General features: G+C 39.5%; 12 protein-coding genes and 1 non-coding gene across 13 annotated transcripts; 6 read left to right on the top strand and 7 right to left on the bottom strand.

The window, feature by feature from the left end:
- Positions 1-261: 261 nt before the first annotated feature.
- Positions 262-1119, bottom strand: C5L36_0D01260 (uncharacterized protein; the record flags this gene model as incomplete). Its single annotated transcript, XM_029467006.1, has 1 exon — positions 262-1119. The coding sequence occupies one exon, from the start codon at positions 1117-1119 to the stop codon at positions 262-264; it is 858 nt and encodes a 285-aa protein (XP_029322866.1).
- Positions 1120-1947: 828 nt separating this feature from the next.
- Positions 1948-3279, top strand: C5L36_0D01250 (uncharacterized protein; the record flags this gene model as incomplete). The annotated part of the gene is made up of 1 exon (XM_029467005.1): positions 1948-3279. The coding sequence occupies one exon, from the start codon at positions 1948-1950 to the stop codon at positions 3277-3279; it is 1332 nt and encodes a 443-aa protein (XP_029322865.1).
- Positions 3280-3764: 485 nt separating this feature from the next.
- On the bottom strand, positions 3765-4712 carry C5L36_0D01245 (uncharacterized protein; the record flags this gene model as incomplete). Its single annotated transcript, XM_029467004.1, has 1 exon — positions 3765-4712. The coding sequence occupies one exon, from the start codon at positions 4710-4712 to the stop codon at positions 3765-3767; it is 948 nt and encodes a 315-aa protein (XP_029322864.1).
- Positions 4713-5110: 398 nt separating this feature from the next.
- C5L36_0D01240 (uncharacterized protein) lies at positions 5111-7039 on the bottom strand (the record flags this gene model as incomplete). Its single annotated transcript, XM_029467003.1, has 1 exon — positions 5111-7039. The coding sequence occupies one exon, from the start codon at positions 7037-7039 to the stop codon at positions 5111-5113; it is 1929 nt and encodes a 642-aa protein (XP_029322863.1).
- A 297-nt stretch (positions 7040-7336) lies between these two features.
- C5L36_0D01230 (uncharacterized protein) lies at positions 7337-8041 on the top strand (the record flags this gene model as incomplete). The annotated part of the gene is made up of 1 exon (XM_029467002.1): positions 7337-8041. The coding sequence occupies one exon, from the start codon at positions 7337-7339 to the stop codon at positions 8039-8041; it is 705 nt and encodes a 234-aa protein (XP_029322862.1).
- Positions 8042-8091: 50 nt separating this feature from the next.
- C5L36_0D01220 (uncharacterized protein) lies at positions 8092-8736 on the bottom strand (the record flags this gene model as incomplete). The annotated part of the gene is made up of 1 exon (XM_029467001.1): positions 8092-8736. The coding sequence occupies one exon, from the start codon at positions 8734-8736 to the stop codon at positions 8092-8094; it is 645 nt and encodes a 214-aa protein (XP_029322861.1).
- A 624-nt stretch (positions 8737-9360) lies between these two features.
- C5L36_0D01210 (uncharacterized protein) lies at positions 9361-10140 on the bottom strand (the record flags this gene model as incomplete). Its single annotated transcript, XM_029467000.1, has 1 exon — positions 9361-10140. The coding sequence occupies one exon, from the start codon at positions 10138-10140 to the stop codon at positions 9361-9363; it is 780 nt and encodes a 259-aa protein (XP_029322860.1).
- A 261-nt stretch (positions 10141-10401) lies between these two features.
- C5L36_0D01200 (uncharacterized protein) lies at positions 10402-13671 on the bottom strand (the record flags this gene model as incomplete). The annotated part of the gene is made up of 1 exon (XM_029466999.1): positions 10402-13671. The coding sequence occupies one exon, from the start codon at positions 13669-13671 to the stop codon at positions 10402-10404; it is 3270 nt and encodes a 1089-aa protein (XP_029322859.1).
- Positions 13672-15374: 1703 nt separating this feature from the next.
- On the top strand, positions 15375-15456 carry C5L36_0Dtrna9S. Its single transcript has one exon. It is a non-coding gene; the product is annotated as a tRNA-Ser (tRNA).
- A 250-nt stretch (positions 15457-15706) lies between these two features.
- Positions 15707-17341, top strand: C5L36_0D01190 (uncharacterized protein; the record flags this gene model as incomplete). The annotated part of the gene is made up of 1 exon (XM_029466998.1): positions 15707-17341. The coding sequence occupies one exon, from the start codon at positions 15707-15709 to the stop codon at positions 17339-17341; it is 1635 nt and encodes a 544-aa protein (XP_029322858.1).
- A 122-nt stretch (positions 17342-17463) lies between these two features.
- C5L36_0D01180 (uncharacterized protein) lies at positions 17464-22044 on the bottom strand (the record flags this gene model as incomplete). Its single annotated transcript, XM_029466997.1, has 1 exon — positions 17464-22044. The coding sequence occupies one exon, from the start codon at positions 22042-22044 to the stop codon at positions 17464-17466; it is 4581 nt and encodes a 1526-aa protein (XP_029322857.1).
- Positions 22045-22380: 336 nt separating this feature from the next.
- On the top strand, positions 22381-25407 carry C5L36_0D01170 (uncharacterized protein; the record flags this gene model as incomplete). Its single annotated transcript, XM_029466996.1, has 1 exon — positions 22381-25407. The coding sequence occupies one exon, from the start codon at positions 22381-22383 to the stop codon at positions 25405-25407; it is 3027 nt and encodes a 1008-aa protein (XP_029322856.1).
- A 231-nt stretch (positions 25408-25638) lies between these two features.
- C5L36_0D01160 (uncharacterized protein) lies at positions 25639-25998 on the top strand (the record flags this gene model as incomplete). The annotated part of the gene is made up of 1 exon (XM_029466995.1): positions 25639-25998. The coding sequence occupies one exon, from the start codon at positions 25639-25641 to the stop codon at positions 25996-25998; it is 360 nt and encodes a 119-aa protein (XP_029322855.1).
- Positions 25999-26689: the final 691 nt, after the last annotated feature.

The raw sequence follows: 26689 nt of genomic DNA, 5'->3' as shown, positions 1-26689 counted from the left end.
GTTTTCAAGAGGCCTGTGAAACAGGCCAGTGTTGTTAAAGAGGAGTTAGCAGACGAGGAGTATAGGGGATATGTTAAGGAAGACAATGGTTACACAGACAAAGACAAGAAGCACGATAACGATAACGATAACGGTAACAAAAGCGATAATCGAAACGATAATCGAAACGGAGGTGATACTGATGAGTACCTCCTGTGGAAGGAGAGGGAGTTAAGGCGGCTGTGGAGGGACCGTTCTGAGCGGATCGAACGAGAGGGTGGGCTAGACGGGTAACTGGAAGTCATGGGCTGGAGGAGGGAGGTATCCATTGTTGAATTCCAGCTCTGAATAAAAGTCTTTCTTTGGAGAGTCTTGCAGCAGCATGAGAGGCACGTGTGACTCGTGTCGCCAAGGGTAAGGGAAGTACCTTGTGTAACTCCAATAAGCAATGGTTGCGCCTAGGAGGGAGCCGAGACAAACGTCGACAAAGTGGTGCCTGTAATCCTGGACTCTAGAGAAGGCCACGTAGAAGCAGTAGAGTAGAGGAGTGAGTGCAATGGATGAAGTGAATGCGTGAGAGTAGATGCTCAGTTGGGAGTATGTCCACAGGGAGATGAAACCAAAGGAGGACCATACCATTGACGAGTGGCCGGAAGGTGTTGTTCTGAACCCATCCAGGAGCCTCTGCCAGTTATCTGTTGTGCAAGCGTCCACTGCGGAATAATAGACGTTATTGAGAAGACCCTGTTTTGGTTGGCAACGGGCCAAGAAATCCGGACGCAATCTGCCAATCCAATTTTTAAAGATATCTGTCACCATGACACAGGTGGACATTGATAGAAACAGGGAGAGGATGGAGATGTAAACAACTTGTATCCTGAATCTCTTTGGGACGGTGAAGAAGGTGACCGCCACTATAATGAGCGGGGGGACAGACACCATCAATGCAAGCAGAGTCATTGCCGGGACACGTTCTCTCACAGTGAAGGGGTGCTGTATCGTTGGGTCGTTAATCATAAACTGTCTCTGGAAGGGACTGATTTGTTCAAAGAAGAAGGTGTCTGCCACAATGAGAATACACACATAGACGACATCCATGACTTTCCATCTTAAAATGGCTTGTCCGTACTCTTCCAGCATTGTGTACGTAAATGTATATTTGCCGAAATGTAAATGTATATATCCAGCCCAATACCTCTCTCTTCACCAGTTGCCGTGTTCAATTCAAGGGAGTCTCTCTTGTAACCTCCATCACCACCATCACCACCATCTTCCTCCTTTCCCAAACTCCTTCCTCATTGGGAAACTGTTCTTGCCATTTCCGCGGAATTCCACCAGTGAACCATTGGAGAAACAAATCACCCTTTCAAACATGTCAGTGTATGAAGGATTAATGTACCAGTGTTGTGTCTGAACCTTATATAAATATACATCTATGTAGATACACATATAGGTGTCCATATTATCGTATTTTTAAATAGACACTGGTATATCCAAATAATCATACTTATTATATTACTCCAAGTATGTCGGTGTTTATTTCATTTTCTACACGGAAAAAGTCCACACGCGGAGAAAGCCGCGGAAACGTGGGTTTTTTTTCCGTCGGAACTTGAGATTCCGTTTTTATATTTCCGCATTAGGCAGGTCGACGCCGGGGGAGGGAGGAGGAGGAAACGGTTATTCAATAAAAGACATGGAAAAGACAAAGAAAAGTAAAGGAAAAAAGACAAATAAAAGTAAAGGAAAAAAAAAAACAATCAAAGACAACAAACGACAGGGACATATGGAGAATGTTTTTTTTTGTTTTTTTTTATCTGACTCTTACCAGTTGAACAGTTTACCCTAGATTGGTCTCTTTGATAATAGACTACACAATTAGGAATCGTATATTCAGTTACTCTATATTCTAGACTCTTTCTTTTGCCTCTGTAGTATAGGGTATTTCTTTAATCAATAGTGGCCACTATGGACAGTGACGTATCAAGTGTCGACTCACGATTGGAGAAGGACGATTGCGAACAGCAGTCTCTGATTGCATACCATAAGGAAACGGCGTCATTCCCCGACGGGGGAAGAAAGGCTTGGTTGACTGTTTTGGGTGCTTTCTTTGGATTGATGACGGTCTTTGGAATTATGGACACCATGGCCTCCATTCAGTTGTACATTGCCAAACATCAGTTGGCCAATGAGAAAATGTCGAGCATTTCCTGGGTCTTCTCCTTGTACATGTTCACCAACCTCTCAATGGGAGTCATAACTGGTCCCATCTTCGATGTCTATGGATTCAAATGGGTCCTTGTTGCCGGTACTTTGTTGAACTGTGGTGGTTTGTATGCTACGGCCTTTTGTAAGGAGTTGTGGCAATTTGTCCTTGCCTTTGGGCTCTGCACCGGTATTGGGGGCGGCATTCTTATGACTCCACTACTCGGAGTTGTCAGCCATTGGTTTTGGAAAAGGAGAGGTTTGGCACTTGGGTTGGCCAACTGCGGTAATGTCTCCTCCGTATACTTCCCCATCATGTTACGGTCGTTATATCCCAAACTGGGTTATACAAAGACCATGGTCATTATGGCGTCGATTTGTGTGTTTCTTCTCATGCTGGCGTTTGTTCTCATTGAGGACCGAAGTGAGGAGTTGAACGTCGACAAGGAGGGGACAAAATGGGAGAGGTTGATGGACTCTTATAAACACATGATCAACTTGAAAAGTTTCAAGGAGAAAAACTATACATTGCTTGTCATTGGCTTGTTTCTTGAAGAGTTTTCCATTATTATTGCAATCACCTATATTGCAACCTATGGTAGTGTTCGTGGAGTCAGTGAATCAACCACTTATATTATAGTCACTGTAATGAATGCCAGTGGTATACCGGCAAAAGTCATTTTGAACTATATGAGTGATAAAATCGGACGTTATAATACCATGCTTGGAATACTCGCCGTCATGACGATCTCCTTCTACGCCATTTGGCTACCTTACTACAACCTCGGAGGATATTTTGCTTTTGCCGTTGTTTACGGTATCGTATTTGGAAGTGCATATTCCATCACTCCCGTGGTTATATCCCAGATTTCAAAGACAAACGAGTTTGGCCAACGGTATGCCACGGCCTATTTCTTTGTGGCCTTTGGAAACTTGATTGCCATGCCCATTGGATCGCAATTCATCAACGAGGAGACTGTTACCAACTACAACCACATGATCATCTTTGCAGGGGCCACGTGCGCTTGTGCCACGGTGTTTGCCTTTGCCAGCAGAACAACCATGGTGGGATGGAAGCTCAAGGTGTGGGTTTGAAGACGTTGAGATTACTCACCAATCCAAGACATGCACAATTAAAGTGCACCCCATCTGCTCTACACATTGGATAACTTGCATATATAGGATATTCCGTATATTGGATACATTGGATACATTGGATACATTGGATACATTGGATACGTTTCGTATATTTCACATATATATATATAAATATACATAGACATATATACAACTAAAAGCAAATAGCAACTTCATCAACTCGGCACCATCCATGTCATGACTACCTGGCTCTTCTCTCCTGTGCGGCACGTGCAGCCATCTCCTTGGGTGTCGCCGCCTCCTTGTCAAGACCTCCAACTCCAACTTCTTCACTGGCACCCAACCGTCTTGTCTCCGTGGGGAACCTGTTCTTCCCACCCTGAGGGTGTGCACTCCTCCCATTCCGTGTGCCAGGAGCGTTCCCTTGTTGTTTAGGCGCTTCCGCTTGTGCTTGCTTTGACCCACAGATCCCCATGGCCTGGCTAGTTACCGGGGTAGAGACCCATAAAGTTCAAGTTGAGGTTCAGGTTGAGATCGTCGTCATCAACATTTTCACTCTGCTCGTCCTTTTTGAGATTCTCGTGCTCGTGCTCGTGTTCATCATGTTGATGCTCATGAGTATGTTCTTGATGGTGTTGGTGTTGGTGCTGGTGTTGGTGCTGGTGTTCTCCGTGTAAGCCAACATCCACATCCACTTCCACACCAACGCCTCCCTTATTGGCCTCGCTGACGGCATTCACTGCATTGACGGCATTGACGGCATTCGCCACGGTGGAAGCATCTGTATGTTCTGGGTTATGGGTGAGGTTGTGGTTGTGATTGTGGCTCTGTTCACCCTCGTGTCCATGGCCAATATGCGTAATGCCACCAACAACTCCCACTCCAAGAATAGACCCATCCTTACGTGGTCGGCCTCTCCCCCGCTTGACTTTCTGCACGCCGGTGTCATCAACCTGCTTTCTAGGACGTCCTCTTTTACGCTTGATAATGTTCCCTTCGGCATCATACAGAGGAGGAAGCTTGGGCCGGGACGGCCGCTCCTCTAGCGTGTACTTGCGGGGTCTGCCTCTGCCTCTCTTGATGGGAATCCCACTCTCCACAGTGGTTTGCAACGTGTTTGCAAACGTCGTGGAAGAGTGGACATTCATGTTGGCACTTGCACCGGTACTAGCCGTTGCAGCGGTGTGTGCGTTTACAGCTGTGTTTGTAGCAGTGTGTGTGTTTGCACCTACATTGTTGTTTCCATTGGTGTTTGCACCATCATTAACATTGGCAGCTGTGGTTGTATTCAAATTTGCATTGGCATTTGCATTGGCATTTGCATTGACGTTTGCATTGGCATTTGCACTGGTATTGGTCTCTGCTCTGCCGTTGATCGGACCCATCGCATCCATTGTATCCATGGCATTCATTGTGCTCTCCATAGACATTTTCAGTTGTTCTTTATTTAAATACGGGAAATGAGAAAATGGTCAATTCAGAGAAGAGGAAAATAGGCGGAAATGAGAAAATGGTGTCCTTTTAAAGTTTTTACTTAATTTTGACGATTTTCTACACTTTTTCAAGATTTTTTTTTTTTTCCTTTTTTTTTTTCTTTTTTCGTTTAAAACTTTTTTTTTTTTCTTCTACACACAAAAGAAAATTAGAGAAAATTAGAAAATTAAATAAAACTGAAACGGAAACTAAAACTGAAACTGAATTGGGAATCAAAACTGAAATTGGAACTGAGAAGAAGAAGAATAAGAATAAGAGAGAAAAACAAGTGACAGCGTGCATGGGGAAAAGACTGGAAACGATAAAGTAGGAACTATAATTTAAGACATGCCATTCAATATAGGGAGACGCCACGGTCCTGCCAGTACCTGACAATGTCACCGCATTCGGAAAACCACTCCAGCTCAGGAATGGCCACTCCGTCAACGTTGACACGGTCCATCTCCTCGTAGACACTGGCATACCTCTTGTCGAGCCCCACGTCGAGGTTCATGTACAAACGGAAGTTACGTGCATTAAGGAAATGCTTGCAGCAGAGCTTGAGCACTTTAAAATAGAGATCTATTTTGTCGTTGGTGACCTCTTTGGAATGAATCGTAGCGTCCCTAAAGGCAAACCAGTCGGCATTCCCAATTGACCTCGATCCCAACTGCACGTTGGACTGTAGTAACTTTCTGAACAATCCAAACGTCTCCTCAATGGGCAACTTCACGGAACCGCTAGCCTTGAGGACACACCGATGATAGACGTTTGTCTTGGGGAAGTTGTACAACTCCGCTACCTTGACTGTGCTCCGGAAGACGTTGACATTCCCCCATTTCTGCGACTTTGTGATTAAACAGTTGAAAAAGGGCTCATCCATGAACTTGATTTCATTGTATTGTTTCAACAAATCTTTGAGTGCAATGGCCGCATCATCGTTGAATACAGAATATTTACTGAAAAATATCTCTAAATAAGAGTCGTTCAATGATGACGAAATGGCCGTGGTGGATTTGCCCAGCTTCTCAAAATAGTCCCATGTTTTGATCCAAATCTTGGTCACTTTCTCAAAATCCCCTGTGTTGACCCATGTATTGTACATGAATTTTTTCACATAGTTGATTTGGATTGGCGTCAAATATGGCATTTCGTTCTCAAATGAGTCTTGGAAAAAAATGTTGGCTGTCTCGTAATCTTGACAATATCCAATAAATGATAAATGGGCCATAGTCATGTAATTCTTAACAGCAACCGGTAACACCATGTTTTTGCGTTGGTAATAGTTCAACACATCACTGGTGATTTCCTTGAAAATGTCTAATGCTACATCAGTCTTACCCTTCATCAAGCATGCACGGATCATTGCAACTTGTAACTCACTATGAATAATATCGTTTTTAGATTTGTGATCCTTGATTGTCTTATAGATGGACCAGATCTCACTGAAATCAAATTCCTTGTTTTCTATTAATAGGGTGAGCACTGATCCAAGTACTGATTCACTTGTAAATAACGAATGTAATTTGGGATCTTTCTTTCCCCTATTCCAAATCAGTGTTGCCTCATCAATTAGACCCATGTCAGTAAAGGCCTTAAAGAGATTGGTCAATCCACGTGAACTTATCGCCATTCTCTTCTCATATATACCGTTCTTCTCTTGGCTGAGTAGATCATTACTGATTCTGACCAATGATTTTTTCAAATACTCCTGCATTTGTTGTAATGGACTATTCAAATCTCTGTCAACGTTCTTTCTTAATTTGGATAGTTCGAATCTGTGCATCCTAAGTCCATTTCTTAACAGGCTAATTAGCTCGTCAACACGACGCTGATTTAATTCCCCAGTGATTAATAGATCCTCATATAATGGCATGATCCTTTCAACAGCGTCCCAAAATTGAGCGGTACCCCCAGGGACATCCCCTGTTTTCGGATCAAAAAATGAATTATGTGCAAGACATTCGTCAAATGATAATAGCTGGTTATAATATGGCAACTGGTGCTTTGGTATGCCTTCAGTTAACTTCTGAAAATCTGGTGCACTTGTGGTGGCACTGTTGGATGACGACGTAGAATAAAAACGCCTCTGTGTTGACCTCTTGCTCCTGTTCTCCTTCTTTATACTATGAATGCCATTACCGTTGTTGCTATTACTCCTACTCTCTGGGTGCTGGAAAACATTACCTCTAGTCAAACAATTTTGCAAAGAAAGTTTGGGAGCAACCGTGATATGTGGTACAGTTCTAATCATCGCCGAGTGTGATATATGTGGGAACGGCATCTTGAGAGATAGAGCTAGATATACCGTTATCGCTAGTGAGAAAGCCCTTGTTATATATGTAATGGCTCAAGATAACATCCCTAAGGGCAAAAAGAGAAACATGAATAGTTACAAGGTGAAAAATTTATTTCCGATATCTTCGAGCATGTCTTATTTCCCCTATCTCCTAAACAGCAACACTTACTGCTGTTGTTGTTTTCAAATCTGAATTTCCTCTCATACTATCTCATCAGCAGTTTGGGTGTTAGTTTCCTGTTGCCTTTTGTGTGCTGTTATTGTTGTTGTTGTTCTTCATCAATGTCTGCGTTGCTACCACTTCCAGAGGATATCAAACATCTTCTAGAAGAATACTTACCTGGTGAGAAGCCATTTCTTACATTGACCTATGCACAATCACTTGATAGTAGAGTATCAGCTGGTCCTGGTTTGAGAACTGTTATTTCCCATGAACAGACAAAAACCATGACACACTATATTAGAGCACATCATGATGCTATTGTCATTGGAATATCGACCTTTCTTGCTGACAACCCCTCTTTAAATTGTAGATACAACCTTAACAAACATAAAATAAGGCCTGTCATCATTGATCCGCATTTTAAGAGTAGTTCTAAACTTGCAGGCTCTAAAATAGTGGAGAATTACACAGACGGAACAGGTTTGAAACCTCTCATTGTTGTTTCCCGTGACGTCAACTCATCGAGTACAGAGGAGTTTGATGTTGTGCACCTAAAATGCGTCAATGGACGGTTCCCATGGGAGATCATAGTGAAGAAATTACATGAATTGGGCCTACCTCGCATCATGGTTGAAGGTGGAGCCTATATAATCAATTCCCTGCTGACAGAACCCAAACTCGTCGATTCACTCATTATTACTATAGGTCCTGTCTTTCTTGGTGAGAATGGTGTTTCTGTATCACCAGGACAAAATGTAACTCTTGAAAACATCAAATGGTGGACCGGTATCCAAGACTCAGTCATATGTGCAACGTTAAAATGATTTGGTTGAGTTTTGTACAATATAGTATATATTTTAAAAGGTTTTCTATGTTATAAACAAATTCTGTAAGATGCATATCTACCAGAAGTTTCAGATCTCCTGATAATCTTCACAACTTGGCCTCTCTTCAACCCTAAATACTTAGCAATTGGATCCTCGCTTTGGATTCTAGGTAATTGCGACTCCTTTAATCTGTATCTTGTCAATAAATCTTTCTTCTCCTCATTACTTAATCTGATGTGCTTTGGAACAAGCTCGTGATGGGTAATATTCACAATAATATCAGTTTCCTGGAAAATTTCAATAACTGCAGGTTCCGCAGCAGCTATAGCCTTGGTTGCACTTGGAGTTAGGTTCTTCTGGTAAATGAATAACCCAGTCGAGAAGTTCTTGTCTGTTATATGTGCACAAAAATTCTTCATTGTTTGAATACCAACACTAGGCTCGTCACAAAACTCCACCCATAATGGGCCTAGATCTCCATATTTTTCCTGTGCTTCCTGGCGTGGATTTGCCTGGAATGACATGAGTTTCCGCTGTGGCATACCCATGGAATCGCAGATTTTCTCCCTAAACTCTTCCAACGACATCTCTAGTTCCTCCTGGGAAATAAAGTATCCACGGTCTGACACCATCTCTTTAATGGTACGGTATGCTCTCCATAATCTGGATGTAACTCTATCAGCGTCCTCCATGTTTCCCCTGTTTGTTGCTTCTAAAGACAGAAAAAAATCAATAGGGAATGTATGTGATATTTCAGCATGTTGACAACTGCTCTAAATTCATGTTCACGAAGGAAAAAAAAAAAAAAAAAATTTTTCGCATATCGACTTTTATATGTAAAGAACTCAACCACTTTCATAGGAGAAGGGAGGAAGCTCAGAGAAAAGAGAAGCGGATGCTTTTCTAACGGGACAAGCTTCTAAGGTAGCTGGGTTCCTACTTGATGTTCCGGTAACAAGTGACAATAATTGTAGGAGTTATAAAAACCACCTGAAAAAGACAAACATATAGAATAGTATACATCAGGGACCCCCCTCCCTTTCTCTCTCTCTCGCAGAATTGTTCATGTAGCTATTCGTTTTAGTATGGTAGCAACCGAATTTACTGAATGGGATTATATATTTTGTAAGAATAAGTGCAGTTTCCAGGTCTAGTTGTGTTGTCTTCCCTACAGAAACGGTACTTCTCTAAATATCTTAAATATATAAAAAATATATACATATACTTGCTATTCTCATGTTAAAAGTAATGTTTCCAGTAAAAGATGCTACCATGAGAACTTTTTTTTAGCTAGCAAGTATATAATTTAGTAATATTCAGTTCTCTGCGTGGTACTTGAACCAGTAAACGGCATCGGAGAATGCCTTCTCAGAGGCATATTTGACTTGTTTCTTGGAAAGATCACCCCTTACGGCAAATCCATGATAAACACCACCAAACAAATCAATTTGGTATGGAATGTTCAGGCACTTTAGAATCTCTTCAGATTTCACTCTTGACTCACGTGTAAAAACAGGGTCATTTTCTGCGGCTGATATAAGTAAGGGCTTCTTGATCATGCTAAATTCATCTTCTTCGATATACGACGGATGCGCAAACGCACCAACATCTATAATTCCGGATTCGGTCAAGTGATGACATAGATATTTGGCTCCAAAACAGTATCCAATTCCCGCAATAAACGTTGCATGGGGGAAGGTGTCTTTGAAAGAGGACAAAAAATTAAAAACACATTTCTTTGTCTTATCAACTGGGTGGTTTGCAAAAAACCTTTGGAAATCAGTGCTTCCTTCAGATAATGGATCATCGAAAAGAATATCTGGAATAATAACTGGGTAGCCTAACTGCTGAGCAAAATGATCCCCTAGTAATTTGTTGTTAAGTAGTTCAATACCAAAAACATCTGTGAAAATTAGCAAATATTTATCGGAATTGGTGGTGTAATTACTAGAAACATAGCACTTCAACGTTGAAATAATCTCGATATGACCTGAAGGTGTTCCTTGTTGGTATGCAACCTTGGCACAACATTCGGATGGAGGTAAAGACGTCATTTTTTTTTCTATGACTCTGACAAAGAACACTATATATTGCATTACTTATGATCTTTCTGTAGATATCTTTTTGTGGGTATTTATACTTATCTTGATTTTCCGAGCCTTATTATGCTACCTCGAAAACATTCTCACCAAAAGTCCGTTTTATCTCCCTTATTTCCTTTAACTCCTTGAAATGGATGGAGTTAAGGACAAATCGCAAAACAAGACAAAAAGAAACAACTGCTTTACCTATCAATTTGTATATAATAATAGACTAGAAGAATTTGAGACCTAGGAGCTGTAACTTATATAATTACATTATTGCTTCCTATAGATAAATTCAACATCACCACCCTGACGCCATACACGGGCACGTATAGTACCCAATGTATCCTTTGGTGAAAGCTGATGGCCCTTACATGTAAGTTCAACAGTATCATTGCCAGGTAACTTATTCTTGATAAACTCTGCTATACCTGAGATACGTAATAATCCGACCGAATTCAATCTCAATTTTTCACCATCTATTTGATCTAATCCACTCCCTTCTTCAGGTGCTACAGTAAATCCGATCTTTTGTGGAGGCATTGAAGCTATTGGATATATGTGGAAAACCAATCCTTTAAGGACCCATACAGGTAAATTCTCTAATAATTTTTCAGTTTCTTTATCACTCAATGTTCCGTTGACAATTTTTTCAAGGTGTATTCTGAATGCAGGTCTTGATTCATGAGTGACTTCGTCATTGATAATTACAAGGGTGGATTTGTCATTATGATAATCCACTCTGGGAATTCTATTGTCTTCCCTTTCCCTCTCATCCCATCCTTCTTGCATCTTCATATACGACATCATGTCAGGGTTTATCTCTAAGTACCTAATCAATTCATTGGATTTCTGGCATTGCTGGATGCGCTCCAGATACTTATTCAGTCGAATATTTGAAGGGGTATTAATTGGAGTGCTTGGGCGTGAAGAGTTGGGTGTAGAGGTACCGGAATTTGAGCTGGTGTTTAAATTGACACTAGATGTTGAATTGTCCTTCTTGCCTTTCAAACGACCAAATAATCCTCTTTTACTACTTTTCTCAAGTGCATTATTACGTGTCTGTGGTGCCGGCTGAGGAATTTTCACATGGTTAGGTGGTGGAGGTGGTTGTATAACACTAATTTGTGTTGAGTCTTTACTCGAAAGAGAACTATAACTTTCAACAGGCTCAAGCTCGATGTTATGGTTGGAAAGGGTGGTATTGACAAAACCCCCGAACATCGATTTCACTAAAACCTTACCTAAATTAACTCTCCTTGGTGGATTTCCGCTTCCCATGACATCTCCGTAATAATTTTGGAAATCATCACCGTAGATTTCACAATTTGAGAAATCATTTTCCTTAATTGTGATAAATAATTTGCCAGATTTAACTTGTGCTGTACACCAAGGTGGCAATGTCTCTTGTGTTTGTATCTTTTCGCAAATCGCTTCAAATCTCTCTGACAACGAGAAATCCGGATCTTCAATAATTTCATCTTGTTCCTGCTTCCAAACATGTTCCACTGAGGGGATACTGTTTACAGACAACGTCGAGTCAACACGTTGGATCATTCTATTTAATAGAATATCAAATACATAGACACACCCGCTCTGGTCCATCGCTGCAACGTGTCTTCTGTTGTTCAAAACTTTACATTTTACTAGTCCGCTTGTACCTGCAATGTTGGAGATTGATTTTTCATTAAACGGAACTAAAATCATCTCTTCTTCAGCAATAAAGTGATTGTTGATTGAAATCCTCCTAGTCTTACTAGATACCCACTCAGTATCTACCTCAGTAAAGGGGTCATATTGGTTAATCTCATCTTTCTCCTCGATAATTGAATCATCATACATCAAGTACTGTGTATTTAAGTTCCCTAATAATCCCATAAAGCAAGTGGCTGGTAAGTACGACTGGCCAGATAAATTGCTTGTTTCCAAGGAGCTGGTATCATCGTCACCTTCTCTAATACCAGAATAGTCTACACCGCCGTCTAAATCATTAGCCATTTTAGCATCGTCAAATATGTTATCCAACCCCGGTGTATTGGAAAATAGCGCATTATCGATATGGTCCAAATCATCACCACTTAGCTGACTCACCAAATCATCCGTGTCATGAATACTCGCTATTGATTTTGATTCACCATTGCCTTCGTTCTCACCATGTCCATATAGTTTTGCAATCTTCTTGTTCAACAAAAGACTCTGATGAATAATGAATTTAGTTGTATCGGGGATACACCAACTATTTATAAAGTTTGTGTTCGTATTATGGATACTAGAAGAAGTAGCTGTCCATACAGTGCCTAATTGTGGGATTTCGACAATATCGTTTATGCCACATGAAGAACTATTGGCTGGCTCATCAATTGTATGATTCAAATTCACATCAGCAACTACCGTGGTTATGCCTGACTGTTCGTTCAATTTATACTGCAAATATCCACTTTGAGCAGAATTTGTCAAATCCGAAGATCTTAAATCTGTCTTCATCAAAATACCAGTTTTATCTGCTGAATAAAATGTTGAAATATCATTGTCATCAGGCGAAACGTGTAAAGACCATACAGGGGTATCATGAATATCAAAGTTTCTCAAAACCCTCGTGGTACGTAAATCCCATAGCTTCACTGTGGTATCTGAAGAACCCGAGAGGAAACACTGGTCCTTCAATATCAAAGATCGCACATTATCTGTATGCCCTATAAATTGTTTGATGGGTTTGGTAAAATCACGCCTATCAAAAAGAGTGACAATGTTTGAAGGACCAGAAGCAATTATTAAATCATTATGAGTATCCAGCGAGTAAACTGAGTGGCTGACCTCTGTGAAATAGTGTGAATTTATAACTTCACCCTTTTGAACATCCCAAATTTTGATTATCTTATCTAAACCTCCTGATACCAATTGATTTTTGTAGTAATTGGTAAAGGCGATCTTTTTAATATAATCGTCATGTGTTCCCAGTGTATGTTTTATATCATTCTGATAATCCCATAATTTGATTGATAAATCGTTGGAACACGAAGCCACGGTTGTTGTATTATCCAATAGTTTCAAGTCATTAATCCAGCCAAAGTGATGTAGTTCAGAATGGCACAAATGTTTTGGTCTCAACGTGCTCTCTCGGATACGAAATGACGTCAACCCCTCTTTTATACTTTCCTCTATATTGGCAATTTCAGAATCATTTTCAAGATTAGAATTAATGAAATTCTTGACATCATCTCGACTCTTTAATTGAGAATATCCATAATCTGTACGGTTTTCATCATCGCCATTTGCCTCATCAAAGGACCAAACAGAGATCTGCCCATCTCGACCACCAGAAATAAGACATTGGTCGTTTTTATTGTAAATTAGAGAATTCACGCCAATCGAATGGTTGCCATTTGCATAGCTATCTGTATCTGTGTTGAGAATGTAAGTTAAAGACTTCTTGGTTGGTGGTGTGGAGGCTGTTGGAGTATATTTGGACTTATTACCTGATAAATTGGGATAATTCACTGTCGTTGATGAACTGTTGGAGGAAAATGATCTAAAGAATGACATTCTATAGTGTATGCCTCACGGTTGTTTGATCCCAGTCACTCAGTTATAAAACGAATGGATTTTGGTGGACGATGCAGACCTTTGAAAAGATAAAAGTGGAGAAGATTTAATCCATTGATGTGCAACAAAATCGAGAGAACGGAAAAAGTTCTATATGAAAATCCCAGTGAGAGATCCTTACTCTTATATGCCCTACTCAAGTTTATCTCCGAGGTATAGACAGAATCTCATATTGAAACTACCATTTCAGATATGTTCATGCAGTTTTGCTTATAACATCCCAAGGGTTGTTGGAAGAGACCTATTTTGACCAACGGGTTACAATCCTGTAGTTGAAGAACTCAAATCCATTCCTACAATTTTGTTAATACGGTACATGGGAAATAAGGAGTAGGTCTTTTGACTTGAACAGAATTCTCACCACATAAAAGGATCAAATTAAATAAATTGAAAAAAAAAAGAAAAAGAGGTCAGTCAGTTACAAGTGAAAGTCAGTAGTACAATGCTGGATCTGATTCCAAAGAGTCGTTTGTCCCATTCCTGTAAAGCATTCACTATTTTTACTGGTTTAAAGAATTTACCAAATACGGCTTTTTTGCTCACCACTGCGAGAGAATGTTCAAAAGTAAAATGTGGTTGCTAAAGACAAACTGCGACAGAATCAATAGTTGCATTTGTTTCTCTACTAATTAGTTGCCCTTTTCTTTTTATTGGTTAATTATCCCTTTTTTTTTTTTTAATAATAATAATAATAATAATAATAATAAAAATTGCCTTATTTTTCAGGTTAATTTATTGCCCATTTTATTCCTATTAAATTGTCCTATTGTATTGACAAATCATCATTCTGTGGATGAACGCTTTTAGTTCTATTTAACCAGTCTTTCTTCAAAGTAGTTTCTGTCAAGAACTAGTGTGGTTGTATTTTCCTGGTACGTGATTGTCACGATAGTAGAGCTCAGACGTATAATAAACCAGTTTTTCGTCTTATATCTGAGTAAATGTTAAGACAAAGAAACTTACGCTTTTTTTTTCTTATTTTAATAAGATCTTTATAACGTAGATGAGTTTAGAAGAGTAAAAAAGGGAAAATGTTTTGGAGGAAACTATTGATATAAACGTCACAATTTTTGGTTGTAAGGCTTTTTCTTGAAACTCATCCAAGAGTACATCTTCTTGAAAAGAAAAATTAATGAGCCACTACTCAGACTACTGACTCCCCCTAGTTTTTGTTCTCTTATTCGAGATTCTTATCTGTTCAGATAAATACGGCAAACACCAAATCCTTTATGGGTTTTTTTTTTTTGTTTTTCAGACATGAGACCAAGTTTCAGTAACTGCTGGGTATCCTTTTGTTCATAACTCTTTGAAACCCAGACATTCATGTGAATGGTATTTTTTGTTACTGTAAAGGGCTGATCTAAGATAGATATTCACGTTTTTGTAGTTTGTTTGTAGCCTAACTGATTAACACTCAAATTGCCTATATCAATACCTGGCATAAAGCTAAAAACTATGGTAAACCAAAAGAGGTGCCAGTTTTTTTTTTAGTCAACCTATATGTTCTCTCAATACTGTGAAACAATACTCAAATCTAAAATGTGGGAAAAAAATAAAAATAAACAATAAACATGCAATTGTTTGTGTCACGTGAAACATAGTCACAGTCTGAGTATAACCGCAACATAATCAAACACGTAACTGGCAATTTGTCCGAGTGGTTAAGGAGAAAGATTAGAAATCTTTTGGGCTTTGCCCGCGCAGGTTCGAATCCTGCAGTTGTCGATTCAAACGTATATTTTTTTAGTTTTTACGTTAGCATGTGAAAAATATGTGGTAGTCGTTCTCAAATGCTGAGGCATCTCACAAATTTGAATTTTGATACCCATACCTTCTTTAACCATATAGATTGTTCCCCTTTTCTCAATTTTTACGACGGGATTACCCAAGGATACATTAGAGAGAGAGCCATCATATTACCCTTAATTTCCGAAGTAGCATTTTAAATTTGTGTTGTTCAACTCTGTTTTTAGTTATGTCTTCCATTCCTCCCAGAATAGCGACACCTGATTGCACTTTGACTGATAACGAGTCAAATTCGTCATACTGTTTACTAACCGACGGCGATTTGCATTTTCTACCTTACGAGTTGGGAAATGCGAATTCAAAGAACCACAGCAATGCAAGTACCAATGGAAGATCGTCACCAAGGCCAGTTCCTAACATAGGGAATCTAGGACACGATTATCCCATTTACAGTTCTTTTTTAAATAACAAGACCGTATCTTCGTTTGATTCACCAAATCCCTCGTCCACCCATCTTTCCAGCATGGCCACTAACAGTAATGTTACAGATCATATTAGTATCCAAAATGCAGATAACAATAAACACTTTGATACCATTCACAAACTCTTGGATAATTATAAATCACATGCAATTTATTTACCCAATGATTTTATACCACTCGTTGATAATGCAGCTCAAAACGATAAAATAAAGTCATTGCTGCTGAACATCTTCACACACTGGACAGCAACCGATAAAGTATCTATCAAGAAATTAACTGGCGGTATCACGAATATGCTGCTTAAGTGTTGCTATAGTAACCCAAACACAGATATGGCTGAAACCGTACTAGTCAGAACTTACGGAAACGGTACAGATTTGATAATCGATAGGGATCGTGAATTTGTTTCCCACTTAGTTTTAAACTCACTTAATCTTGCACCTCCGATCCATGCAAGATTTGGAAATGGCTTGGTTTATGGCTTCATTGAAGGAAGCTCACTAGAATATGACCAGCTATCCAACAACACAATATATCCTTTAATTGCATCTAAGTTGGCCTGTCTACATAAAATTACTGATGTTAATAAAATTGACGAATCTTTGAATAAATTAAGACATAAATTCAACTGTGAAGCGGGAGAAGCCTCACAAGATGATATTTGGTCTGTCCTTTTAGACTGGATAGAGAAGCTACCAATGATCAAACCGATGCTTGATTTATGTTTGCGAAATATGGATATTGCAACGGAACAGTCAGCTATGGAATTAAAAGCTATCCTTTACAATGAAGTGAGATGGTTGCAAAATGAAATCGGCTCAACTTCTATTAATGTCATTTCACATAACGACCTTTTATCGGGAAACATCATAATACCTGAAATAGCAGCATCAGCACGAGAATACGAGAAGTATGAAAAAAACCCTGTATCTTTTATAGATTATGAATACATGATGCCTGCTCCCCGTGCTTTTGATATTGCCAATCACTTTATGGAATGGCAAGGTTTCGATTGTGACAAATCAAGGATCCCACAATTCACATATAATAAAGCCAGTAGAAGCTATGAAAATCCAATTGTTTGGAATTGGTGTGAAAATTACTTGAATTCCTTCCACTCTAGCGACCCAACACTCAATCCATATTCGAAACATTTTACTTCGGGTAATGTAAAGGAAGTATCGATTCAACATCTGGTTAATGAGGTTGCATACCATTATGGTATGCCCGGATTATATTGGGGAATATGGGCATGTATTCAAAGTGAAATCTCTTATATAGATTTCGATTATGCCTCATACTCATGTGAGAGGTTAATCGAATATTGGAATTGGAAACGTGCATACCTACTAAATAAGGCACAGAACTCAGCCACTATATAGCTCAATTATTAATCAAGCTTGTGTCCTAGTAAAACACCATCTTTAGGTTGTACGAGGTAAGGAACATCAGGAAGCTTTACAGGCATGTGAAAGATCCCGTAATTTATGTAAATCTATATATTCTATAAACTGTCAATTACATACTTCAAAATCTTCGTTCTCCGAATTGCACGGCTGGAAAGGTCTAACCGTCTAACACTATTTTGTTGGCTCTCGTCAGCGAAAGCGTGGGTTGAACTCTCATTTTGTGTGCCATATATACTTGTTAAGATAACATCAAGCTTATGATCTAACATTGAAATCCCCTGCACGTCTTCTTTGGTTAGGTTGTAACTCCAACCATTATTCTCAATCATTTCCATAAATCCTTCGAATTGCTCGAAACCATCAAGTAGCTTTTTGCTTCCAAAGATTATTAACTTGCATCTGGCCCTAGTGATTGCCACATTGACCCTTCTCCATTCTTTTAGTAACTCCCCTATCACTTCCGTTCGGACCAATGAGATTATAATGACATCTTTATCACGACCTTGAAATCTATCGGCAGTAAGGATCTCAAGATCCTTGAACTTGGATAATGCTGTAAAAAAATGCCTCATCTGGGCTTTGTAAAAGGACATCACACCTATATCTTCTTGATTTATACCACCAGCCAACATGGTTTTGATAAGTGTGTTAATGACTTTGGCTTCCCCAGGATTTTCGATTTTATCATTACTACTGATCTCATGAATAGTTGGAACTTCATCCTCATTAACGAAAATAACTCTCCTTTCAGGTTCTAGGAGTCTTTCTACGTAAGTACCGGCGATGGGTAGTTCCGTGATGTTGGGAATAATCAGCTTTTGAGCTGCAACAACTTCTGATCCACACTTGAGACGGCCATCATAGATCAGCTCATTTGACAAAGACATTATATCAGCACACATCCTGTACTGGTTGGTCAATTCAATCACGTTTTCTGGGTGTGAATCATTCAATATCTGAAATAATGACAGGTCTAAACCTTCTGCTTTAGCTTCCGGATGTAAAACAAGAGGCGGTAGTTGGAAATGGTCCCCAACGAGAACGAATTTATCAGCCATTGCTATTGGACCTAAAACGATAGGTAAAGTAACCTGTGAAGCTTCATCAATAATACAATAATCAAATTTCTTACCCATACCAAAAACAATATCGCTTATACCTAAACATGTGGTAGCAACAATAGGACATTGATCAATTGTTTTCTGAAATTCATCACTATTTTTGATTTCATGCCTGTAATTTTCACTGTAAATGCAGTACTGCTGAACAAGAGGACGTATCTTTGACAACACTCCTGTTCTTAACATGTTTAACGGTTCACCTCTATTTCTGGAGTTTTTGATCAGTTTTTCACAGATATTATCGACGGCAGAGTGAGTGTATGCACTTATCAAAACAGAATAACCACTTTTTACAATACAGTCTATTAAACTACTAATGACAGTAGTTTTCCCTGTCCCCGGCATACCCAATATCAAGCAATAATCATTTATTTTAGAGACTGCATCAACTGCCTTCAACTGATCAGCGTTTAGAGTTTCTTTTATAGCACTATAGTCAAACTGGGGTATATTACTGAATTTTGGACTATCATTCTCAATAAGGAGTTCACGTGTCCTAATATCACCATCTGGTAAAAATAGGTTCAAGAGATTAAACCTAGCTAAAGACATTCCTTGGGCAATTTGATCCTTATCAAGCCTATACGTTCTTGCTTTAACAGATTCGGGTAATTCGACAAAATGTTCCGTTCCTTTAGGAACTAAAACCGACTTAAATGTTTGGTTTGCTTCTTTATTAAATCCAGGTAATCTTAACGCCGAATGTGCCCAGTTTCTATTGGTGACAATGGCGATCGCATCTGCACTTATATGTTTGACATATCCATTAGCTATTGCAAAATTTGCTTGGTCATCACTTAGTATAACACGATCGTTTCTTGCAAGGTGGCTAGAAACAATTGCAGGATATATTGTAGGATCCCTCTCGAATATATAAACGTATTGACCATTTGCATAATTATACTCACAGCCGGCTACGGATAAATTTCCAACACAATTTCCCCCATTAGTTTCTCTAAATTGGGATGATTTTTTCCATAAATCGGTCTTAGAGAAATTTACCAACCCTTCTTCCTTGGTTATGAGCTTGTCCCAATGATGGTAGAATGACCTATACCTCTCATTATCCAAACCCAATGTCACAATATCATATTGTGCCTTATCAATGTTGTTGTTCTCCGGGAGTATACCATTTTCAGCAAGTTGGTTTAGTATAAAACAGGGCTCCTTACTATAACATCGTTCACAAGGAGCATCGCTTTCAATTGGAGGAAGCTGGGTAACTGCATAAACCAAATATTTGGATAATTGATTTCTTATGTTAACCAAACCAATATAATCGTTTCGAGATACAGATACCAAGTAGCACTGATGTATTTTTGTGTAAGCAAGACTTGCGTAGAATGAATTAACATTGTATTTTTGTTTAACAAGTAAGGTGTATAGGGAAGCTTGTGCCCTATTGGAGGAATATTCTCTGCCTGTTTTGATTTCTAAAGGAACAACAATTTTTCTTCCATCTTTCAACTGTGCTTCAATTACAACGTCAATTAGGCCTCTGATACCAAAGATTGGTGACATAATGTTTTCCTCGATGTCCAAGATATTGGTAGCTTTATACTCTGGTTTAGGCCTGTAACCACCAAGGGGCGGGTGTTTGCAACCGTTACCCATATATTCATCAATCCATTCTCTGATATACAAGAAGTGTTCTTCAATGATTTCCTTGATATCTTGCTTAGATTTACGTGCTGCAAAAATATCAAGAATATTAACCTCAAGTTCCTTTTCAATAATGTTCTCCACAAATTCCTTTTCCGTGCACCGGTGGAGTAAGCACTTTTGAAATAGATTATGCGTGATATTACCAATAATGAATGGAATTGAAACTTCACCCGGTCCATTGAACTTATGACTTATTAGTGATCTTCTTGAACATTCCACCGCATCAGATACACGGGTTGCAGAAATTAGAATGTCTGGATGCCATATCAGCAAATTCCTATCTTTGTCAACTAGTTGGAAGCTGCTCCCCTCATGCGTCAACACCACATGTATAATATCATTTATTTGAAAATCCAGTTCAGTCCAGTGATCTCTTACCATAATCTTTATTAAATTCTCATCGTCGTCGAGGCATGTCAAGATAATTTGTCTTTGGCTCAGTGCACCTCTTTTAAAAGATCCTTGTTGGACTTGTTTTATTTGGAACCTCTTCATATAATCACAATGTATTGATGATTTGGCTCTATTTTCGTTTTCATCAAACAGTTGAAAAGATCTCAGTAAACTTTCTGCACTATCGTTACTCCTGAAACTCTGAAGTCTTGAGCTGATCATTCCTTTATATTTATTCGTTTTGGCCTCTGTCAAACTGACTGCCCCCATATCTTTCATTAGCTTAGAAGAATCAGTTTCAAAAACTTCAACTTCGGTTTGGTCAGTGATGGGACGGCACCCTTCGACCGGCCTCTGTGTCAAGCCTAGTTCTATTTTGTCCATTAAATCTTCGTCGTCATCACTGAATGGATCATCCGAGGACATTTTATCAATGTTACCAATGGGTGGTTGCGTCGCTGGAACTTGAGTTGCCTGTGCAAAAACTTCACTTACATCTATTTCATCACTAAAAGCATCGCTGGATGAACAATCTGTATGGGCGCTAGTAGTTCCTAGCACGTCTTCATGGGATACTCCCGGCAAAACATGTGTATTGGAGCTTGTAGTGATTTCTTCGTGGAGAGATTCTTTATTTTCAGATTCATCAACTTTAAGATATCCTGAAGTCATTAATTTTGACCCGATTTGAGCCAACATGTCAGAAAAATCAATTTGATCATTATGTGTCTCCTTAATCAAGTCGTTTTTGGATTTTATGCATAGTTTCTTCTCAGGGACTTGTGTATCACTTTTTTCGTTTGATTCCACGCTTTTGTATCTCTTGTAAGGTTGAGGCCGTATTTTTAAACGCTCATTTCCTCGATATTTTTCCATCAGACTCTTTACTTCTGGGTCAACCAATGAGTCTACCAAATCCGTCGATTGGTTCCTCTTTGCTACGTTTCTCAGAGGTGAGGAAGGGAGCTTAAGCTCGTTCGTTATTGTCTCGTCATTTTTGAAAGTAGCATCAGTTGGTCCATTAGCCGATTGAGGAGTGGTTTCCCAATAAATCCCATTGTCATCGGAACCGGATTTTCTTTGTAAAGACTCAGGTTTGCCAGCCTTTGGAGACTCAAAATTGAAGTCTTGACTCGAGCGTAATAATTTTAACGGCGAGGAACTGTTTATTGATACGTCTGATTCATCCCTTAGCTCTATAACACTATCGTATCTTGTCTGCACTCCAGCCTTTTTGCTTTGCTTCTTCATTGTATTGAGGTCCGATATAGAAATGGCTTTTTTTCTTCTCCCTAGATCAATCTCTTCGATTGTATTCAGTATCTGAGGAGCCCCTCGTCTTTTATTCTTTGGATTTGGAATGTGGGTATTAGGCGAATTCGTATTCTCATTCAATTCCATACTGTAGTCAAGTGACTTCCCAGGAAGCCTCTTTTTAGGTCCTGCTGCACTATCTATCTTGGCCTTCTTTGTAGGATGTCCATAACTATCATCCATGGTTGCTGATTCCCTTCGATACCCATGCTTATGCCAAATCCTTAGTTCAAGTTTGTTGAAATATTTTTATTAGATTCATGTTGCCCCAAAAAGTGAGTTTCCCCTTTTGGAGTCGCGCCGGAACTCAAACGAATTTGGTGATTGTAAAATCAATATTAACTCGGGGAGATATGTGGCATGCTTGATGTAGTGGCAAAGGAAAATAAGGAAAGATGCTCATTTCTAAAGTTTTGTTCGTTCATCCTTTGTTAGATCATTAATACCTCAATTGCTTACTAGTTACTTATTTGCAAAGTTTATAAGTATTTGAGGAGAAGTGGTTACACCCAAAATATCATGTCTGTTCCATACACTGCCATTGTTCGTTTCCCCTATGAACCGGATCAAGAGAATGCAGCCGATGATTTACCGCTAGCAATGGACGAAAAGATCACTGTTACAGAGATTGTTGATGACGACTGGTTGTTTGGTTCTAACATGGAAGGTACAAGGTCAGGGTACTTTCCAAGAACTTTTGTGGAAAAACTAGAAGCCCCAGTTGAGGAAGAGAAAAGCAACTATGAAGTTTCGAAGGAACCCCCAACTGAACAAGAATCAACGGAGTCTTTAAACGGTGCTGAAACACAGGAGGAAGTAAGGCAAAACACTTCTGAGCCAAGCGAGAGGTTGAGAGAAATTGAGGCAAACATTGTTCATGAACCAGAGAACTTTAAGAACAAGCTGCAAACCTTCAATACAGCTACCGTTCCGGTGATCCCGTCTCAAAAATTGCATGATGATTATGCTGTGAAGAAACAATTTCCTGTAACCGAACACCACTCTTCGTATATTCCACCGTCTTTTGGTGATTCTAAGCCAATTAAGAAGGATGAAAAAATTCCCGATGTTGTATCGGGGGAAGTTGTCAAATCTTCATCTGTGACAGAAGCGATTGAAGAGCCAAGAATGACATTGAAAGAACGTTTGCAACTACTTCAGAAGCAACAGGAAGAAGAGCGGAAGGCATTAGAGGCAGCACTGAAAAGGAAGGAGGAAAAGAAAAGAGCTAGGCATAATGTTGAGCCTTCACCAGCAGAAGTACACAGTGAGGCTGAGGAAGTAGATGTAGGCGCTGCTCATGACGAGAATGAAGATGGGGTATCTTTACGTACCACTAAATCACCGGATAGACGCTCCTCTATAATGACTGCAAAGGAAGGTGAAGTATTACAAGACCAGGGAAACGCTTTGGATGAGACAGAAGAAGGAGATTCAAATGAGAGCGAAGAAGATGACCTTGAAGATACAGAAGAAGAAGATGAGGAAGAATTACGGAAACGAAGATTAGCAGAGCGGATGGCAAAGTTGTCAGGTGGTATGGGTATGATGGGTATGATGGGCATGCCTATGATGCCACCTTCAGCAAAGGCAAAGAAATCTTCTCAACATAAAAAGGAGAAGGCGATAGTTTCCGAGGAAGAAGTTCCGGCTCCTGTTCCGATTCTTCCAGTTGTTCCTGGCGGTGCACCTCCGATTATGGGAATGCCTATGCCTAATTCTCAAACGGAGAGCCACGCTCCAAAATCAGATACTTCAGAGGAAAATCATGAAGAGAATATGCATACCAATGATATTTTGTCATCACCTACAGAGTCTGCAGAACAAGAGGATAAACCTTTGCGTGAAAAAATAGAGCTAACTAAGAGCAGAATTGGTTCCATCAAAAGCTCCAAGACGAATGGTAGTGTTACCGCAGGGTCTTCGGACGATAATGGAAGCGAATTTGAAGATACTGTAGAACACAGAGATCAACCTCCAGCACCACCTGCAACTGTCCATCCTTATAGACCAAGTTTTGTATCGGCTAGTCCAAGTCCGGTTATTTCAAATAGTTTACCCGAAAAGAGAGAGGTTTTGCCTACCACTTCAACAAAAGATGCACCACCTCCTGTACCAAGTTCTCCTCCACCGATTTCACAACATGGCCAGGAAGAGTTGGAAACTGGTGCAACTACCGTACCACACATTCCTGTGCCAAGTGTTCCAGTTACACATGCGCCTCCTGTTCCAATTTCTGCAATTGCTACCGCAACACCAACAGCCGTGCCTGTAATGACACATGTACCACCACCGCCTCCTGCTGTGTCACAACGTCCACCTCCCCCACCAGTTCCCTCCTCAGTCCCTCAAGAAATACCAGCTACGGTTCCCCCGGCAGAACGTCCACCAATTCTTCCACCACTTTGCACCACCGATTTAGGCTCTCCGCCCTCTGTGACGATGTCATCACCCCCTCCTATACCTGGTGCTGTTCCTAATGTTGCTTCTCCTACTCAAACCAGAGGAGCTCCACCACCAATGCCTCCTCAAATACCAGCTCCAACACCAGGGCACCTAACTCGTGCCGATGCGATTTCTCGTCATTCATCTGTCAGTAGTAGACCACCGATTCCCCCAGTTCCTCCTACTTCTGCAGCTCCACCAATTCCAAAAAGCGCTTCAAGCGTATTTTCTGAAAGTAGCACAAGAAAACATAGCACGTTGCATTCACATCCAGAACCGACACCAGGATCAGAACCTCCATGCCAGTCGATAGAGACAGCACCGCCAGCACCGTTTATTCAAAGACAGGCTACTCGGACGTCTTTGGAGAGCTCTGCCTCTACTCCATGTATTGCTCCCCACATCGAAAGCAACAATACCGAGTTATGGTGGACCACTGAATCTCTCCCCCCTCAATTGAACGCTTTGGAAACATATTTTGAGGTTGAAGCTACAGAAATCCCCAAAAGAGGTGGAAGGCTAACGAAGTACCTTGTTTACTACATTTTGGATGCACAATTAGGTTGTACTACTTTGGAGTTAGCATATGATGTTTCTGAGCCTGAGAGGATCATGTTTTTTCATGAGAGTAAACATAAAGTGAAAGCAGATAGGAAAAAACTTATTGAAGAATACACTAAGTATGGCCCTTTGGCATATAATATTGCAGTTGGAAGCTTGAAAAAATCATTTAGTGGGGAATATGTTGATTATATTTTTTCACAGCTACCAGACTCGGTTTTACTACCTATTGCTAATAAGACTTACGGTGCTGTCGTATACCGTAATAATAATGGTGATACCAAATTTTATGATGACATCCGACCAGGTGATGTTTTGGTAGTGGTTAATGCCACCTTTGAAGGTTCGACCACCAAACATGTCGGTGTTTTGAAGCCTCAAGTCTCTATAGTCACCAGTTTTGATGCAGAGAAGAATAAGATTAAAGTCATTGAACAATCCGAAGGTATGGTTCAACAGGCTAGGTACAAACTAAAAAATCTAGCATCAGGTAAGTTGAGAGTGTTCAGGATAGTTGGCCGTGATTACATTGGCTGGTGAGTTTTGGCCTTCTGATTTGTTAAACTTTATTGTATTTATGTAATTATAACGACGCATTATAAATTTACGTTACCCGATAGGTGATAATGATCATCATGGTGTAATTTTTTTTTTCGACGGAGTTGCTAGGAATTTAAATTTCGCTGTATGCGCCTAAGTAAAATACCGTAAAACCTGAATCAGCCAACTACACTTATCTACCCAACCATTCTTTTTCCAAAAACACTAGCAATGTTTAGGCAAGTACTTAGACACAGTACACAATTCAGTAATAGAGCAAGCTTAAACAGGACGTGTACTAGAGACATTACCACCAAACTCAGGTTTTTCACGAAACCTGATTGTATGTTATGTTATGAGGCAAACGTAGTTTTGGAAAACGCGTTAGACGATGTGAAACCAGAAATGAGAAAAACAATTAAAGACGTTGAATATGTGGATATTTCCAAACCAGAAAATAGAGGTTGGTTTGATTGTTATAGGTACGATATTCCAGTACTACATGTGGAGCGTGATGAATATAAAAAAGTTGTCTTCATGCACAAATTTGACCATGAAGAACTCGTCGAAGAACTAGGCCAAGAACTATAAGGAGGCATTTGCTTTCTGAATAATGATATATGTTTACGATTCTATACCTGGTTATAACTTTAATGGTAGTTGGCTTTCTCTGATGCAAAGCTTAAATTTTGCCAATGTTATTCTTTTATATGAAGATTACATCAGCGGTCCGTTTCTAGTGTGCATTCTGTTAATGGTTTCATACACATTAAATGCATCTGAATCATGTAGATTTTCTTTTTTATACATATTTCATGTTCTGTTTCTTGTAATCTGTTCGATTGCATCTTTTAATGAATCCAAAAGTGTCATTTTGGATCTAAGTTCCTTTACTTTACTAACTATTGCCGTTTTGGTTATTTTGCTATTTTTATAAGCTTCCAATCCAGAGGTAAATGTCACGGTCTTCTTAGGCACTGATTTTAGCAAGTTGATTTTATTTTTATTTTTTTTGGGCCAAATCTTCCTCTTTTATTATTGTATCAGTTTTCGGGTTGAAAAGATTGGGCATCTTCACAATCGAAATGCCATGGATATACTTAATTCTTTTTTTGTGTTGTGATAAATAGGTTTTTCTTTGTAGTGCAAATAGGTTGGATTTAAGTGTTTGGATCTGCTCAGAAAAAGCATCGGTTTTGTGTTTCTTGTCTATTATTACTTTTTTAAAGTCATTTGTCTCATTAGACAGTTTCACAATGAATTGGTTCTTCTCAAAAAGTTG

Source organism: Pichia kudriavzevii, chromosome 4 (assembly GCF_003054445.1).
Source record: "Pichia kudriavzevii chromosome 4, complete sequence".
Taxonomy (NCBI): Eukaryota; Fungi; Ascomycota; class Pichiomycetes; order Pichiales; family Pichiaceae; genus Pichia; species Pichia kudriavzevii.
This window is presented reverse-complemented; position numbering and strand designations above follow the sequence as displayed.